General features: G+C 40.8%; 2 protein-coding genes across 4 annotated transcripts in view; both read right to left on the bottom strand.

Moving 5' to 3' along the window:
- Window positions 1–359: 359 nt before the first annotated feature.
- On the bottom strand, window positions 360–11,850 carry ASB12 (ankyrin repeat and SOCS box containing 12). Of its 2 annotated transcripts, none has more exons than XM_088478216.1 (3): window positions 11,711–11,850; window positions 7,203–8,050; window positions 360–2,297 (listed from the first exon to the last, which is right to left on the bottom strand). In XM_088478216.1, exons 2-3 carry the CDS (start codon window positions 8,026–8,028, stop codon window positions 2,164–2,166), a joined length of 960 nt encoding a protein of 319 aa, XP_088334342.1. In that variant the 5' UTR covers window positions 8,029–8,050; window positions 11,711–11,850; the 3' UTR covers window positions 360–2,163. The 2 variants fall into 2 exon arrangements, with proteins under 2 accessions (XP_088334342.1, XP_088334343.1); XM_088478217.1 differs by having other exon boundaries at window positions 7,203–8,005.
- A 2,309-nt stretch (window positions 11,851–14,159) lies between these two features.
- Window positions 14,160–19,699, bottom strand: part of MTMR8 (myotubularin related protein 8) — a 92,182-nt gene continuing 86,642 nt past the window's right edge. The window contains exon 14 of one of the 2 annotated variants that reach the window (XM_088478214.1): window positions 14,160–19,607. In XM_088478214.1, coding sequence (XP_088334340.1) covers window positions 19,302–19,607 — 306 coding nt within the window. In that variant the 3' untranslated portion in view covers window positions 14,160–19,301. The remainder of the gene's footprint in view (window positions 19,608–19,699) is intronic. The other variant, XM_088478215.1, reaches the window with a different exon arrangement.

Below are 19,699 nucleotides of genomic sequence, written 5' to 3'. Positions count from 1 at the left end.
AGGAAACATGGGACGAGTGCAGGAGTGAATGAGAGCGCAGGAAACATGGGGCGAGTGCAGGAGTGAATGAGAGCGCAGGAAACATGGGGCGAGTGCAGGAGTGAATGAGAGCGCAGGAAACATGGGGCGAGTGCAGGAGTGAATGAGAGCGCAGGAAACATGGGGCGAGTGCAGGAGTGAATGAGAGCGCAGGAAACATGGGGCGAGTGCAGGAGTGAATGAGAGCGCAGGAAACATGGGGCGAGTGCAGGAGTGAATGAGAGCGCAGGAAACATGGGGCGAGTGCAGGAGTGAATGAGAGCGCAGGAAACATGGGGCGAGTGCAGGAGTGAATGAGAGCGCAGGAAACATGGGGCGAGTGCAGGAGTGAATGAGAGCACAGGAAACATGGGGCGAGTGCAGGAGTGAATGAGAGCACAGGAAACATGGGGCGAGTGCAGGAGTGAATGAGAGCACAGGAAACATGGGGCGAGTGCAGGAGTGAATGAGAGCACAGGAAACATGGGGCGAGTGCAGGAGTGAAGCAGCACAAGATATCAAAGAGGGAAGGTTATAAATGTATGTATGCATGGCTGTAACTGTACAGGGCTTATTATTTGCTGTATGTGAGTGTTGTGTTCTGCATTTGAATGGGTGTGTGTGTGTTCGAGGGAGAAGTTTGTATTATATTGTTTCAACTCTACAGGGGGTTCTGTGTATTCCAGGCCACCTGTTCCCTTTGCCTACGATGGAAGCCGGCTTCTTACCTACCAGACAGCAGCATTTTACATACACACACAATTCCAGCCTCTGCCAAGTATCGTCCTGTGCAGGAGGGCCCTATGGCTGTCTCTGGATGCTAGCAAAACATACTATACAGAGGTGTCATCATACATTATTGCCATAGTCACGCCAAACTCACGTGGCTCGCCTTGCACAGAGTGTCATTTTAGCTTTAATATGAGTCTTTGTTGCAATGCAGTTGCAAAACCACTTGACGAGACTGCGCTGATTAATATATGAAACACCTGTATATTTGTGTGCGAATGAGTCTGAATCTGTATTGCGAAGTGTTACGATGTAGAGGCCACAACTTTTTTTCACGGCAAGTTCCGCCGTGCTTCATCTGCCATTCTGTAAATATTTAAGACTATTTCCTGTGCGGTTAGTCACATCCCAGTTTCTCTGGTACAGACTGAGTGGTGTTTTGCTACATCTGATGTATGAATAAGATGCAAATGTAGGGGAAAGTCTGCATGGTGTATTGAGGCTAGGTGCATGAGGACACATCTGTACGTTATAACATGACAGCTTATAGCTAACCAGGTATTGCGCTTAGCTGAAGCATCATTGTCACAACCTGTGCAGAGCTTGCATTGGAGGTTTGAAAAAATAAAAATAAATATCAACTCTCCCAATTCATTGGAACACGGTATAGTCTATACACACACACACAAACATGATTTATGAACAAACATTCATATTTTCAAGTTCTACATAGTGGGGGCTGATGCAGAGTTACAATGAGCATTACATACAGTTGAAAAAGTCACATGCAAAAATAGCATACTTGTGCCCATATGCAGAGCTCAGGTTGGCAACAGTAAAGTATGTGCCTGGTTTATGCCATGCACACATCAGATCTTTCATCCCACTTATGCCAATGTTTTAAACCATTTATCTTATATGGAATTGCATTTACCATTAGGCATCAATAAAACTGCTAAATTCTCTGTAATACAGCAGAAACGACTCTCAATGTGATGTCGCCCGGGTGGTGAAGAAAGCACCAATCAGTGGATCTTTTGTAAACAGCCAATCACAAGCAATTCACTATTTTTGGTGAACTATCATCACCCACTTCTTGCTCTACTCCTGACTACACCCTTATAGCCCTTGATCAGCAATTGAATGCCCCTTTTCTGACTATCCAAGCAGACGTCAGTGGGTGAAATGTGCAAATCTGCACGGGCACACTGGTCTGAGCATGCGCTACGTAAACTGGCATACTCACTCTGCATCAGGCCCTGCATGTGCAACCCGCTTCTAAATGCACAATTTAAAATACAGAGCATTAAACAATGTCCTCTAAGCCCACATTCTGAATTTAGCTTTAATTATTGCAAAATTGCTGCCTGCTGCTTTCCGATGTCCTCTGTTGCTTCTGCCACATTCATCTTCCTATTAGGCTTGGTGCATGAGGTATCTGACCATTGTATGAGGGATCTCTAACTGGTCAAGAAGACGCATCTTTCCTGCTTTTCTCACCAGCTTCAGAATATTCAAGCGGCATTGGGACATCAGAGACTTTGGAAACACTGTAAAGTGACAATAGATACTGCATGAGCTGCCAGTTTTAGAACATCACTGTTACATTTGTATTTAGAACAGACATTAATAGACAATTCCGTGTTTTCAAACTGAAGGCCACAAGCACAGACTTTAGATTACAATACTATTCTTCCTTTCATGCATGATTATTTAGGCCAAGATCAGTTATATTTACTTTACTTTGAAGTTTTCCCTTTAACTAGCATTTAACAAATCACATCAGAAAAAGAGATGGTGAATCTTTACAGTAGGAGCAAGGATTATCCATAGCCGTCCTCCCTTCATCTACACAAACATCCAATGTGAGTGCCTCCCTCATCCCTCATATCAATTTATTATTCCCTCATTTTAAGGTGCCATAGGCTTTTTGCAGCGCCATACAAGGGGTAGACAGAAAAACATGAGAATTATTGAGAATAACAGATAACTGTACATAAGTACAGGAGTTATCCTGGACTCATCCCTCTCCTTCAAACCACATATCCAGAACCTTTCACAGTCCTGTCGTTTCCATCTCAAAAATATTTCTAAGATCAGACCCTATCTCACCCAGGATGCTACTAAAGCCCTTATATACTCAGTGGTCATCTCCAGTTGGACTACTGTAACCTCCTCCTATCTGGCCTCCCCAAATCCCATCTATCTCCTCTCCAGTCTATCCTTAATGCTGCTGCACGGCTTCTCCTCCTCACCAAACGCTCTACATCTGCCTCCCCTCTCCTACAAGCCCTCCACTTGGCTCCCCTTCCCTTTTAGAACCCAATTTAAGGTTCTCATGCTCGCTTACAAAGCCCTCACCCAATCTTCTCCCGTATACATCTCTGATCTCATCTCCCTTCACTCTCCTCTCCACTCTCTTCGTTCAACTAATGCACGCCGCCTTTCATGCCAGCTGATTACTCCCTCCCACTCCCACCTCCAAGATTTTGCCCGCACTGCTCCCCATCTCTTGAACTATCTCCCTCTCCCCTTCAGACTCTCCACCTCTTGGCAACGCTTCAAATGGGCTCTCAAGACCCAGTACTTCATCAAAGCCTTCCAGCTTTCATTCTAACTCCCTGCTACATGCCTCTTCCCCCCCATCTACCCCATCTGTGTCAAACATGTTTGTCTGCCCCTCCCTTTTAGAATGTAAGCTCTTGTGAGCAGGGCCCTCTACCCTCTTGTGCTTCTCCCTACTTTAGTTTCATCTACTTCTAAAGCTGCATACACACACAACGATTTTCTGAACGATTTTCTGTCAGATTTTTTAAAGTGTAATGAACGATTTTTTGAACTACAAACGATTTTTTGTATCTACCCTTAATGAAAATCATTCAGTTGGTCAGTCAGAATGAACTACAAACATGAACTCACATGAACAATAATAGTTAATCTTTATAACTCAGAAACTGAACGATTTTTTCAACGTTTGAACGATAACGATGTCGTTATAGTTAAATCGTTAAAAAAATCGTTACGTGTGTATACACCTTTACTCACCACTAGGGCACCTAACACTTGGTTGCTTATGCTCTGTTGCTTATGTGGGTGTTATGGTCGCTAATGTAGCAATATATATTATCCATGCCCTGGTCCTGTATTGTATTGTTCTGTAAGTCGCTTGTCTACAATTTGTTTATGTACTTTGTAAGGCGCTGCGGAACACTTGTGGCTCCATATAAATAAATAATAATAATAATTACTATAACATTGCACAGGGGCCAAATAACAGGGGTTTACAAGACAACAAATCACCTGGCAGACAGATTAATTTGCTTTGGGCCATGGATGACAGACAGACAGAGTCAGACAGACACAAAACAGTTATGCAGAATAAGATGAAAAATGCAGCTTGAGCAAAATGCAAATAGAGCTAATTCAGCATAAGACATGACAGACACAGGGGGAAGACAGGGAGCGACTGTCCTTGTAGTTCTTCCAAAAGCATTTCTCTATGTGTGGTATTAGTTACCAAAGGCAGAAATACTCATAGTAAGAAGTACAGCCTAATGGACAAGCACTAGTCCAAACTACAGTACAGGTTGAGTCTCCCATAACCAAAATGCTTGGGACCAGGGGTATTTTGGATAATGGAATATTCCGCATTTTGGAATATTTGCATATCATAATGAAATTTCTTGGGAATAGGACCCAAATATACACACAGAATGCATTTATGTGTTATATACATCTTATACACACAGCCTGCAAGTAATTTTATACAATATTTTCAATAATTTTGTGGCTCAAGAAAAGTTTGTGTATATACATGCAATTAATTTGTGTCATATACACCTTATACACACAGCCTGAAGGCAATTATATACAATATTTTTAATAATTTGTGCCTTAGACAAAGTTTGTGTACAATGAACCATCAAAAAACAAAGGTTTCATTATCTCAGTCATGCCAAAATTATTACGTATTTCGGAATATTTGGATATGGGAGACTCAACCTGTATATACATGCGGTACTTAATTACACAAGATGCCCGTATCCAATCCTATGATCATCCTTGGTTATCATTTCCTCTAAAACAAAGGAAGCCTGAGCCTTTGTGGCTTTGTTTGGGGTGCTTCAGAGCATCGCATTATAAACACAATTTTCCTTTTTTGCACTTTTAGCACCTTTATTGTTTGTTTAATATATATGTATTTTTCACCTTCTTATATATGCAGCAGTAGCTGCTCTTATCTATCTTACACTTTCTTACACTTCACCTTCTCTCATTATAGTGATGCCCTGGGGTGGCTCAGCTGGGCCTGTTTGTGGGTGTCCTGTGCTCTGGATTTCAACCTCAGTAGGTTAGGGACCTACCCTCAGAGGTTACATGGGCTTGGTGGGTAGGCCAATAACCATGGCCATGATTATGCTACAACCTCTATGTATTGCAAAATTCTATTGCATAACTTATTATATATAATTAGTAATGTTGGAGTTGTGCACTTGTACTTTCTTTTCTTGTGTTTGTAACTGCTAGTATGGGCTACTAATATGCAGTATAAATCTACAAAGCCACAAGGGGAATAAACACAGACAGGGCCGGATTAAGGTCTGTGGGGGCCCCTATATACCACCGTTTCTCGTCACCCTAGGATTTTTTTTCTTTCTATTCACCTTAATGCCCCTCTTGCAATGCCCACTGTAGAAGTGCCCCTTATGCAATGTCCCCAGTAATGGTCCCCCCTATGCAGTGCTCCTTATGCAGTGCCCCCTGTAGTAGTCCTCTCTAAGCAGTGCCCCCTGTAGTAGTGCCCCTTATGCAGAATCCCCAGTATTGGTCTTCCCTATGCAGTGCCCCTTATATAATTCCCACAGTAGTGTTCCCCCCTATACAGTGCCCCCAGTAGTTGCCCCCCCTATGCATTGCCCTCAGTAGTAGTTCCCCCCTATGCATTGCCCCCAGTAGTAATCTCCCCTATGCAGTGTCCTTTATATAGTGCCCCCAGTAGTATTCCCCCGAAAGCATTGCCCCCAGTAGTAGCCCCCCCCTTTACAGTGCCCCCAGTAGTAGCCCCCGCTTTACAGTGCCCTCAGTAGTAGTCCCCCCTATACAGTGCCCCCAGTAGTAGTCCCCCCATACTATGCCCCCAGTAGTAGTCCCCCCCCTATACAGTGCCCCCATTAGTAGTCCCCCGGTATACAGTACCCCCAGTAATAGCCCCCCCTATGCATTGCCCCTAGTAGCACACACCCCCTATACAGTGCCCTCATGAATTGGCCTCCCTATACAGGGACGCCTGTAGCACTCCCCCCTATGCAGTGACAGTGCTGCCCCACACGCACACAAAAAAAATACTTGCCTGAATCCCCGCTCCTGACGCGAGTCCCGGCTCTTCTGTTGCACAGATGGGAGAGACGTCAGCGTCATAACGTCTATCCCATCATCACCAGCTGCGGGGGGGGAGCCGGAAGGTGGAGCTCATGAGTGAGCTCCAGCCGGTTCCCTCAGCTGACGAAGCAGCCAATGAGAGTCTGTGTGACTCTCATCGGCTGCTGTAACATACGCACAGCTGCCGGTGGCGGCTGTGTGTATGTCACTGTGTAGTGTGGCCGTGCTCACTGCGCGGTCTACACTAGCGGAGAGGACACTAGCGGCGGGCGCAGACAGTGCACCGCTGCTAGTGGGGGGGCCCAGGGACGACTGCCCGTCGCCCCCCCCCCTTAATCCAGCCCTGAACACAGATATAAATTATTTTTAAATACATCAATATGAATAATCAGAATACAGATGATATAATAACTGGAAACTATAGCACGTTGTTTGGCAGCAGTAACCTTTATGAGGTTATGACCTCTCAGATTAGGAGCATTTCCCACTTGGGCCTGGTTCACCACGGATTGCTATTGCGATCGTAGCTGCACTTATGCATGTAGACCGCTGCAAAAATATGCTAATGTCTGCAATCACAAAGCCAGCATAGACACCTACTACTGCTTTCACACATCCGTAATACTGGTGCGCACCATCGGCTAATCTGCGCACGCTGTTGCAATTACGATCCGTGATTAAGGCCCATTATCCCTGCATGTGGTGATGTCCTAACTGCAATACAATATAGAGATTCTCCTCTATTATGGACTCAGGGTCCCATATTAGGCTCAGGAAAAGGATAATAACTATCCATAACACCAACAATAACTGCTATACAAAATTACTATGTGGAAAAGCCTCTTATAATTAGGTTGGTATATGCCTGCATTAGTTTGTAGTGCACACACTTATAGGCTTGTATTTCGACAGCCATGATGCATGTTCAGTATTTGTCCAGATAAATGAGACCGATTGATGTGTATAATGATCATTATGAAGCATGGCATAATATGTTGGCACTTTATAACTAAGGAGAATAATAGATGTCTGTAACAAATGAGAAATCATGTTGTTTTTGCAATTACAGTAAATACCTCGTTCTCTTGCCAGAACTTCAATGGCTTCGTGGTTAGGGAATGACTTCGCAATGCTGAGGTCAGGCAAATAGACATTAGCTCCAAAATCAACAAGTAATTTCACAAAGGACATCCGACACCCATGTTTCAGGCACACATCAAGTACAGTTTTAGCTTGCTTTATCCTTTTTAGAAGTCTCTCATCTATACAGTTGTAATCTGGGTCAGCCCCATAGAGGAGCAAAATCCTAAAACACTCCAAGTGCCCGTAGACAGCAGAGAGGTATAATGGGCCTGTAGAGGTTGTAATATTTGCAGCCCAGTCTGGTAATTTGCATTTGACGTTAGGTTCTGCACCATATTCCAATAGTTCCCTTAAGATGCTGACATTGCCTTCTCTAGAGGCCGTCAGCACCGGAGTGCTGTTATTGTAGATGCTGCCTGAAGGACTAGCCCCAGCCTTGAGTAATTCTCTGACACAGTCAAAATGGCCAGCACTGACTGCAGTGAAGAGAGGCGTTTGGGCCTTCACGTCCAGGATATCCACTTCAGCCCCATTAGCCAAGAGAATCTTTAGACATTCAAGAGATCCTTTGGATGCAGCCAGGCGGAGAGGAGTTACCGGAACACCCCAACCACTGTGAGTGTTGAGAAGCTTCTTATATTTGTTTTCAGAGAGTAGACAGTTGAGTAACTCTGGGTTATCCATTGCCACCGCCAAATGGAGCTCACGACCTTCTTCAAGCACTTCTTCGTCATCCTCTCTAGGCTTTAGCATGGAAAAGATTTTTGTGATATCCATAACATTCATCTTTAGACATCTGCAGAAAACCAATTTCATCATGAACTATTGTTAGATGTAAAAGCTGTAACAATATAACACAAACAGAAAAGTGAACTTGGAGTGTTAAATTTATTTGTTCAGCAAACTACTGAGTTAGCACAGCTAGATGTCCTATGGAGAATGTGTAACTGGAAATGTAATAAGCTAATTTAAATACACTTTTATGACATCCATAGTGATCAGAATCTTAGTTAAATCACATTTGTAAATGATCAAACTAAGGTAATAAAATTGGATATTACCACATAATGAACCTTTATATTGTTTTCAGGATTGCATATATTTTGTGACAGAAAACTCTAACCTTATAAACATATTTGGAGAGCATAAGGTGGCAGTTTAGATACTACCACTTACGGCAAAATAACAAATAAAATGTCACCATCTGTGTTTAGCAGACTGAAGAAAAAGGGGGACAACAAAACAAAAACTTGGAACTAGGGAGCTCATTCAGACCCGCTCGCTAAGATGCATACTCTCTGCTGCAGATGGTATGCAGTGTGTATGCATTGTGCGCATGTGCATACCTTAGCGAAAATTCACAATGCATTCGCTCACTGCACATAGACAGCCCAGCAGAGTGAGTGACAGGGGATCAGTTTGTAGGTGGTAATGGGCTGGCCATTAAAAATGGGGGAGTGGAGGAGCAAAAGCAGACGTGCCTCAGCATCTCAACGGCGTTTTAGAAGTGTGTATAATTATAAGACAGCATCATAGTACACGTCACCTGGCTTGTTTTTACACTGAAGTGCTCGCAGTGCTTAAGGCAGGGTATGGTCAACCTCAAGCGCTGCGATAGCATCTGATATTACCTGATGTACCGATGGTTGCATACACTTCCTGGACATGACGTGCACAAGTGGGCGTCTTAAAACTGGCTGGCGGGTGTCTGCATACACTATGTGATTGCTCTTTAAGAAATACTGGGTGTGCTAATGCATTGCTGTGCGATCGCATCTAGCGAGGAACTCTGAATCAGGCCCTAAATTCTCAACGGCAACTTCTAGTTTCCACAGCCCGGCAAAGGAAGATGTGGCTCCTGACTGTCAGATCTTTGTAGGACTATGATCTGCATAAATATGTCCATGTGACTATAGCTTTACTCACATGAAGCCAGATTCCAATGATGTAATCGTCCTGAATATAATGCAGACCTTCAAGTTTAGGAAGAATCAATTGGATGTATTCATTCACTAACACAATACCCTATATTTTTAATGAATGGCTTAACAATTGCACCTTATATAGTAACAATTCTTCAATAAGGGAATAAATATAGGTGATCATTGGGTATTTGTGAAACTGCTCATCACTATGTATCCAGAGTAATAGTATGCACATATATTATATATTGGCCGAACTTACTTTAGACGTAGTCCAAAACCATCCAACCCCCCCCCCCCCCTTTTTTTTTTTTTTTTTGGAGTGGAGCAACTTTCTTTTGTATTTTACAAAATAATAACAAAGCTTATATATATATTTTATACAAATACATAAGGCAACTGCAATCAGGAAATACCATTGCCATGAAAGGGTGTACATTGTCTGAAACAATGTTTAGGTAGGTGGAACATATCAAAGTATCATCCACATTAGAGCCAGGACCCAAGGTTTCCCACAGAACATTGCCCAGAGCATCACACTGCCTCTGCCGCTTTGACTTCTTCCCATAGCGTATCCTGGTGCCATCTCTTCCCCAGGTAAACGACAAACACACGCACCCAGCCATCCACATGGTGTAAAAGAAAAGATGATTTATCAGACCAGGATACGTTCTCCCATTGCTTCATGGTCCAGTTCTGACGCTCATGTGCTCATTGTAGGCGCTCTCAGCAATGAACAGGAGTCAGCATGAGCACTCTGCAGCTTACTGCATAGCCGCAGGCTGGTCAATGTACTGTGGATTCTGACATGTCTCTATCATAGCCAGCAGACAGTCTAGCATTCGCTCCCCACGCATATCAATGAGCCTTGGGCACCCATGACCCGGTCGTCAGTTCACCAGTTGGCCTTCCTTGGACCATTTTTGTTAGGTACTAACCACTGCATACCGGGAACATCCCACAAGAACCGCTGTTTTAGAGATGCTTAGTCAAAGTCGCTCAGATCCTTACGCTTGCCCATTTTTTTTGCTTCCAACACATCAACTTCAACAAGTGACTGTTCAATTGCTGCCTAATATATTCCAACTATTATATAATATATATATATATATATATATACACATATACATATATATACACACACACACATATTATATATATATATATATATATATATATATATATATATATATACACACACACACACACACACAGTATTTGGATCAATGCACTGTGGTGGGTAGAAATTTAATGTTTATTTTTTAGCTGTAATATTTAAATGGATCCATATTCCATGAGAAATTACTAAAAAGCACCAAGGCCTGAACATGTCATAAAAGAGAGGGGGAATTAAATAATTTTTGAAAAGGCAACACGAAGTTAAGTCTAGATTCATATTGGTTATAACATTCCTCCTGTCCAGAATGTTTCGTCACCTCACATAACCGTGGTGACATTGTTACAAAGCAATATTCAGAAACAAAATATTCAGCAACTCACTAAAGAATGATAGCAGAGCAATAAAACCAGAAACATGCAGGTTGGCTGATGGTAGTCTGATTGGGTGGGGTATAGTATATAATATTTTTTCACACATATTAAAACAGGACTCATGATTTTGATAATGGTCCTCTAGTAAGAACACAACATTTACCTAACCGTATACAAGTCTCACCAATAACAACATACCAAACGTTCTAAAGAGTGGGGACATTGCCCACAGGGAAAAATCAGTTCTACCAGTTTTATAGAATGTAGTTGATAAATGCTAGCTATATGCTGACTGGTTGCTTTGGGCAACTTCTCCACTCTTTAGAAGTTTTGATACATTTTCCCCTTAAGCCAGAGGTTCTTAAACTGGGTGCTGTGGCATCCCCATCAATTGCAGTGGTCCCAAGAGTTAATGGTCCAGGGCCAAATCAAATCATTTACGTTCCATACGATAGGCAAAATCAGTGCTGGAAGCTGCCAATCATTAAATACGTGGACAAACAGAAGCTCAACCCTGTCCCCCACCACATAACAGACTCTAAGGATGACACATAAGCATGATTTTCTTAATCTAGTATTTTTTTTTTTTTTTCTCCAGAATTTCTCAATAAGAAACTTATGGCCTAGGGGTGCCGTTAAAAAATGCTGATACTAAGGGCATTGTGATTCCAAAAAGTTTGGGGACCACTGACCCATAAACACATTTTCACAAGGGAAAGATGGACCTCGATTGAGTGTAACCTGGTCAGCTAACATTCCAATACAAATCTGACCACTACTTTAGAAGTGTTTTCAAAGTTTTATGACCCTTGAAACATGCTGCAGAAAAATAATTTACTTGCTTACTGAAAAAGTAATGTGACAAAATTTCATAGCACTTTAATAATGACCTCCTAGATGAAGAGCATAGAACATACTAGTTCCTTAAATTAAGCCACTATTTACTATTAATACTACTGTTAATAGTGTTATTTATATAGCATTTTCTCCCAATAGGACACACATTGGACAAAATACTCACAAGTTTTAGGTCCTGTTAGAAAAATCCCCTCCTGCCCCCTTGCTGGCACACATCATTTGTCTCTTACCTTTGGGAGTCCTATTGTGACTCAGCACAGTTGTCAGTGGTGGCACACAATCCTGATTGCCTTGTGCCAGCTTCACATCCTTTTCTCCTGCTCTGTGTTACAAATGAGAACCAGCATATACACGAGTGTAGGACTGTAACTGGCTGTGATTAAAACAAACTTAACAAATGGATAAGGGGCTGAGTGGCAGCTAATAATAGCACTGGAGCCCTCTGCTTGCCATGTCCATTCTTGGATTGTTGACCTGAGTAAATATAGAGATGCCTGGCAGGTGCTCTTGTCCCTTGCGGCCTATCAGCTACTCCGTATGATAGAGGACTGGTATAGTTATAAACAGCCTCTAATGCAGACAGTTACTACTAACCTAGACCAGCTACTGTACATACTAACAGATGTATGTATCAGATATGCTTTATAATACAAGTGACATTATCATTAGAATAAATCTTTAAAATTTGTATAAATATGCTTAATACATGTATTAATGATGTAATTGCTACAGTACAAATCAAGAACAGAAACATAATTGTATAGTCTGGTAGACAATATAAAGTTGGGCATTGATTTTATTTGTCAATTCCTAAAGTATTTAATTTTAACTTTTTGTATTAAACTAGAGATTCCATTTATCATTTTGTGTAATGTAAAACAATGATCATGCAAAATGTAATATAGCCTACATTCAAATAGTTTTGCACCATGCAAACAGCCTAGACAGAATACCATTATCTTCCCCTTCTATCCAGGACTTGTCTTCCCTTGCAGACATGTCATAGATAGAATAAAGAACGCATAAAGTTTAAAGATGCACAAAACACAGCAATTTAATAACACTCATATATAGCACCACTAAAATAGTTTATCACTTTATATGTGCCTGATTCAAGGCTCCTGAAATATACAAAGTTACTAATAATTGTGTAGAACAGATCTGGATTAGGGTTTGCTAGTGCCTGCTAAATGTAAGTTTACAAGCTGATCAGATAGTGGAGGAGGGACACAGCTGTTATCTTATATTGCTGGTCTGGTGACACATTGTGACAATTCTCACTGTAAGTTGAACTCCTCTGGTTTTTAAATAAATACAAGTCAGCCTATTAAAGTTGTTCTGGTTTTAAAAGGAGCAACAGATCTTCAGAAGAGAGGTTGAGCATTTGCTATAATATTTATTATATTTCAAGTAACTTATTTAATGTGAATTTAAGTGATGACAGCTCATTAGGAATAGATTCTAATCATTTGTTTTCCATGCCCCTTGTATAGTACTTACTATAAGGAAGTTCTCATTTGCCTATTAGACTTTGCATGTTGCCAACTGATCTGCAGTACACAAACACACATGCAGAGTGTATAGACAATTCTATATTTGTTGCAGCTGTGAATTCACCACATTATAGGAATACCTTGGATTGTTCATAATGGGGAGAGTGCTTGAATGTTTGACATAGCTGAATTATCCAAGAATGATGTACCATTTATATTTCATATCTTTATAACAGACCAACTATCATCAAAGATAAATATAGCTGGAGAGAGCACATTATGCAAAAGGTCATCGCACCACATAACTGGATATGTCAAAACAACCATAAATACAAAATATAAATTATTAAAATAAGACCAGCTAAATCCTTAAAAGTACACTTTGTAGTTGTGCCCATTGCTTATGAGGGTAGGCGACAGGTACTCTAACATAGGTGTGTGTGCACGCCAATAGACTGGGTGCGTGGTGGAGATCTTGATGTGGGACACTCGCTGGGAAGGCGTCATCCAAACCCCCCCCAGCTGGGTCTCCATATTATTTTTGAACGGTAATGTTGTCCTAAGCATTTTAACAATCAATTTCTAAATATGAACAATATTAAGAGTAATGTTTCCATTATGGACATGTAAAATCAACAGATATTTAAGAGTCTCCACACTAAGAAAACAACAATTTTTAAAGTGCCCAAAATGAATTTATTTATTTTTTTAAGAAAACCAAAGGCAATAGTAACAGTTCAACATAAATGCATTTTACAAAAGCAAAGAACAGTGCAACAACACTGTGTACAAAGGTACAGACCTACGGTACATACTGTAGCATTTACAACATTAGCAAAGTGGGGGGTGGGGTTCATAAAGCATTGTTCAAGCTCAATTTAATAAATAAAAGTAACAAACATATGAATTTAAACACAGGAGTTTATGCTAAAGTATAGTAAGAGGCTGCTGGGTGAGACTGGCACAGCGCTCACATTCTGGTCTACCAAGTCACGGGCATCGTTTCCTTGAAACTCTAGTTATCTATCAGTCCTGAAATAAACCCAGCACCTAAAACTTCAGTAAAAAGCTGCACTATTACTATGCATTATATTTTACCAACCTCCCCCCTACTACTCCAACCAGGGGCCCACGGGCTGCTCCATGCAGCAGTTCTTCAAAGGGCCCCAAATGATCCTGTGTTGCCACTAAAACAGCAGCAGTCGTGGGGGGATGCTGGACAGGACCATTCACAAGCTGCAATCTATTAAAACTTGCCACTGCCCCCCCTCCCCCCTCATTTCCTCTATGGATGAGAGAAGAAATGAAGGAGCACTGGGGCAGTGCAGATTTACCTCAAGGAGACAGTGTCGGGTTGCTTTATACATTGTGGATAAAGGACATTACATTTTCCTAAAATTATAATTGGACAATTTTTTGTTGTTGTTGTTGTTGTAGAACACCAGGCTGTAACTCTTATTGGCAAGTTTGCAGTTCTGTTTTTGTACAAAATAGATATTTTAAGCATCTCTTGAATCAATACTGTAGGTTATAAAATGACACTTGTATTTTGCATTTAATCAATCAATAGTCCTATTGTCAAATTAATTTGCAACAGCTACACAGATTGCGTAATTCTATAGAACAGGGCGTGACTACTAAATTGTAATAGACAAAGCCAGTGATATCAAATTACTCCAATAACTTTGCATTCTGCACATTTATTAGACAGCAGTAACAGCTTCCTCATCCTGGAGATACAGGGGCATATGTATCAAAGCTTGATGAGAGATAAAATTGTGAGAGAAAAAGTATTAACCAATCAGCTCCTGTAATTTTTTAAACACAGCCAATAAAATGAAAGTTAGAAGCTGATTGGTTGGTGATTTATATCTCACAATTTTCTCTCTCATCAAGCTTTGATACATATGCCCCACAGTCTGCTATGCCTCACATGAAATCCAAGTAACATATTCAGGGGCCTATGTATCAAAGCTGAGAGAGAGATAAAATTGTGAGAGATAAAGTAGTAACCAATCAGCTTCCAATTTACATTTTGCAGGCTGTATTTAAAAATGTTAGTTAGGAGCTGATTGGTTGGTGATTTATTTGTTACAATTTTCTCTCTCTCTCCCAGCTTTGATACATAGGCCCCTCAGAGCCTTACATAACATCAAACTGTAGGCCTTATTTATAAAGGAGTTTTATCACTCATTTTTCAAACAGATGGAAGTTGGGAGCTGACTGGCTGGAGCATCGTTATCACACGCAGCGAGTTATAAAAGTCGTTGATAAATAAGGCCCATATTTGTTAGCTCAACATGAGCAAACAATTAGCACTGCAAACAAAGAGGTAAATACATTTTCTACAGTGTGCAAAGCAGAGCTAAAAAGTAACACGACTTCTCTAGTAACATGCTATCTGACAGGAGTCAATGCAGGAACATTAGTAAGCAAAAATAACATGAAAAATATAAATTTTTTACCTAAATTTACAGACAGAGTCTGTCAGGATTTTCTATTCAGTCATGCTTTGTTATTGAGTACGGAATGTAAGAAGCCGATACTTTATTCCAAGTTTACCCTCAAATGTTATCAATGCCCCAATGTAAGGGGACTTTGCTGGCTACACCTATCTCAAGCAACTTCTATTATGGGACAATTCAAAGCTCTGCAATGTTTGGCTGTACACATCACCAGGAGTGGAATGGAATGAAATTCCGGCAGCTCAAATACTGACTGCGGATGCCCAACAGGATGAAGATCCCGACTGGGACAGGCAAGTACTAATCCCCTCCCCTGTTCCCCTCCCCTCTAACCCTCCATTAGGGGTGCCTAACCATAAAACTTCCGGGGTGGTGCCTAACCCTAAATCCCTCCTGGGGGTGCCTAATCCTAACCCCCCCTCTTTCCGCACCCTAAACCTAACTCTCCCGGGGGCAGTGCCTAACCCTAACCTCCCCCCAGTGGCGCCTAACCCCCCCCCTTCCCCTAGCCTAACCCTCCCCGGGGGGTGCCTAACCCTATGTCAGCCAAGGGATGTCTAAAGCTAGCCCTGCACCCCCGCGGCTAACAGTACGGATGCTCCGGACCGTATTCAGTCCGGTGTCGGGATTAAGATAGGCATTCCCCGTTAAATTCCCCGTCGAGATTTTGACCGACGACATCGCGGCCAACGGTCATTTAACCACATCCCCCAGGAATTATGGTACCCCAACATTGCACGTTTCCCTGTGCACCTCCTTTGGGTAAGAGGGAAAATGGACAATGTAAGTGGCTGCGAAGTGCCGGCATTCTTTGGTACTTTCATTGCTTCCAATTGAATTGGCTCATATGGGTCAGCATTAATTCAGTTCTGTGAGAAGGGGTAAAAAAGGGAGCTATTTACTTACACTGGCATGTATTAGAAGCTGAAAATCTGAGTACACAATACATGATGGTGTAAATAGCCGAAGGGATGGCAAGACATAATGATACACATACGTACATACTGCACAATGCGGTGTATGACGGCGCAATGTATCGCTCAATGTTGCATTTAGCAGCATGGCCTCGTTCATCTGCTGTGCAAGTGACGACCTGCGGGCATGTGTTATCGTCCATACACACTATGTGGTCTGCGAGATAAATTATTCCGATCCACGTTGGAACAAATTGTGCAATGGCTCACACAGTGCAGTGGTTCCCAAACTGGGGTGTCATGGCCCACTTACAGGGGTGCCACGAGTTGGTGGTAAAGGACCAAATCAAATTATTTATGGTCTGTGTGATTGGCAGCCACCAGCTCTGGTTTTGACTATCATAAAATATGTGGTCAAACAGAGTCGCACACCCAGTCCCCCACCACATAACTGACCCTAAAGAGGACAGGCATGCCCAATTTACTTCATTTAATCATTTTTCCAGAATTTTTCAATAAGAAACTTTTGGCCTAGGGGTGCCATGAAAAAAATTGCTGATCCTCTAGGGCACTGTGATTCAAAAACGTTTGGAACCACTGACATAGTGTGTACCCAGCTTAAGTCATTTGAAACTAGTTTCAAATATTGTGTCTAGGATTCCATGTGGGTGATTCAATAATATGGGACATGGGCGATGTGCCATCAGGATGGTGTAGGAACACTTGTGTCAGAAGCACATTGCTCATTGTACCTTGCACACCAAAGGAGTACGTAGTAAAATCACTGATGTTGGGCTACCATAAAAGTATCAGCATTGTGTCCCAAAATTGCAGTTAATAGAATCGCCCCACGCCCCATATCTCTCTGTACATGCAGACAATTCTGACCAACCTTCTGTTAAGAATAGAGCAAACTTGGATATCTCCACTGTAGTAGACAGCTCTGTGCAATGATAGCATATCATTTTCTAATAGCTGTAAATACATTCAAGAGAAGCCAAGAACAAATTTTAACATACATTGTTCAAGTGTATATGAACCTCATTTGATTTGTGTGTTCCATGCAAGACACAAACATTCATACAAGCTGTAATGGAGTTTTTGTTTAACACCTAGGATATAAAAAGCATAACAGATGTCACTTGTCATACAAAAATAAATAGATCCATAGACATACAATAGTATCCCATTTTATACATGGGACCATCTGTTTATAACTATGTGCCCATTTATTAGTTATACATTCCATTTTGGGTTTTTATAAAAAGTGCAAGGTTTTCTAACACCTTGCTTAATTATTGCCTGTTCTAATCAAAACACAGTGCCATATACAATCTATATATTTACACTAATCTGCAAGTACAACTGTATTGTCCTCAAATAGTAATTTACATCAGAATCACGTTTTATATCAAAGCTTAAAAATAAATTTGTATTCCAACAATAATGTAACAAAACTGCTATTACGCGTTTCCTTTAATGGATAACATACAATATTAGTACTAATTATTCCCTTTAATCATCAGTACATGGTAACATTGCTCACTGTATGCAGAGAATATGCCTTCTCTGTATAATTAAATTACACATATGTATGAAAGCAGTCGTGTTGCTTTCCTTCTTACAGGTGAGCAGGTCTATCAACATTGAGCAGCAATACAAATACGCATGACAAAAACACACACTTTTCATTAAGACATTTTCCTTGGAATCAAATTCTGAAAGACATTGCACTATATATATATATATATATATATATATATATATATATATAGTTATATACACACATACACACACACATGTGTACACACATACACAATTTCCCTTTAACAATCACATGGCATGTGTAAATTGAAGGAATTACAATTCACACCAAAGACACCATTTACTGGTGACACAATTTTGTCTTTGATAATAAAATATAAATCATAAATCTCAATGGTCTGCAAGGACCCTAACACTGTGTAGTCACAATTATAACAATTATGTGCAGGAATTTGGGAATGGCTTTAAAATGTTTATCTGAGCAACTTATATTGCAGAAAGATGTAGCACAGTTCATATTGAAGTTTACAACAACATCTGTTCTTTATTGCCAAAGTAATAAAGTAATTCTCTTAAGCATTCGACATTTTGGTAATTTTTATATATAACGAAAATAATTCAGCAACTTTAACCTTTGCGGGGAATTTTTTTTTGGTTTATAGTTAAAATAGGAAGATTGACAGCCAAGTTCTAGCGATGCCCGGTAAAAGTGCAGTCTGTTGAATTAATAAAGTATTACTAGAACAAAGGATGATGGTAGAGGTATTTATAACATGGATCTACATTCTTGGGTTTAGTACACAGTTTCCTTGACCATGTCAGGTGTGTGAATTTCTTCCCATTTGATCAGAGTCCTCATGTCTTTATAGAAATACTGCAATATATAAACAAATTAAAAAATAACCTCCAGCACCAAAAGTTCATGAAAAAACTGAAGGAACAAGGCTACTCATTAACCTCTTTGATGCCACAGATCAATAATTTATTGAGTAATATTTACCCATTAGGCAAAGTATAGAGTGAAGAATGCAGAGGTGATGAAATAGTAAGACCATCGATTCGTAAGCAATTAGCTGTGAAATGGGATATTGCTTCCTACTGCATTACAACAGCGGCTTAGATCCTATCTATCACACGACTTACCCATGATTCCAAAAGACATACTGCAATTAAATGATGGTACAAATGTGTTTGCACCTGTAGCTAAGTTACGATAGATAAATGTAGACCATGTTATGATGGTGCAGTTACAAGTAGCTTTGTGCTCCATGATCCTAATGTAGACCTTCGGTTCAGACAAAACACGGCAACTGCATGTTCACCAAAGCTCACTGCATTTGAACTTTAGACAGTTTTTCACTTTCGCAACAGGTGATTGGCTATAAATGTTGTTCTTTACATCCCTTAAGGAATTTGTTGTGGAACAATGGCATTGCTGGCTCTACTAATCTCAGTAGAAGGCATTACACTATTGTCAGAGCCAGTCAGGTAAGGGCTATTAGTCCCTGTCTGCACCACTTTGATTTCATTCCTTAGACATACAACATGGTCACCATTTGCCATGGAACCATTGGAGAGATGAGCTATAATGTTTCCTTCACCACCTTCCGGGATCAATTTGTCTGCTAGTTCTTCCACTGCTGGTATAGCTTCAAAATGCTTTGGCAATGTGCAAGTATCTTGAATGGGGCTGTTTTGCTCATGAAGTTTCTGTTTTAAAACAAGACAAAAGTAAGATAGTGGCTTTCATGTATTCCTCCAACAAGCAAAAAATAATAAAAATAATAACAAAAAACTCTTAC

This window comes from Taudactylus pleione, unplaced genomic scaffold (genome assembly GCF_031769625.1).
Source record: "Taudactylus pleione unplaced genomic scaffold, aTauple2 ptg000211l, whole genome shotgun sequence".
Classification (NCBI taxonomy): domain Eukaryota; kingdom Metazoa; phylum Chordata; class Amphibia; order Anura; family Myobatrachidae; genus Taudactylus; species Taudactylus pleione.
The sequence above is the reverse complement of the archived record's forward strand: the minus strand, read 5'-3'. Positions and strand labels throughout refer to the sequence as shown.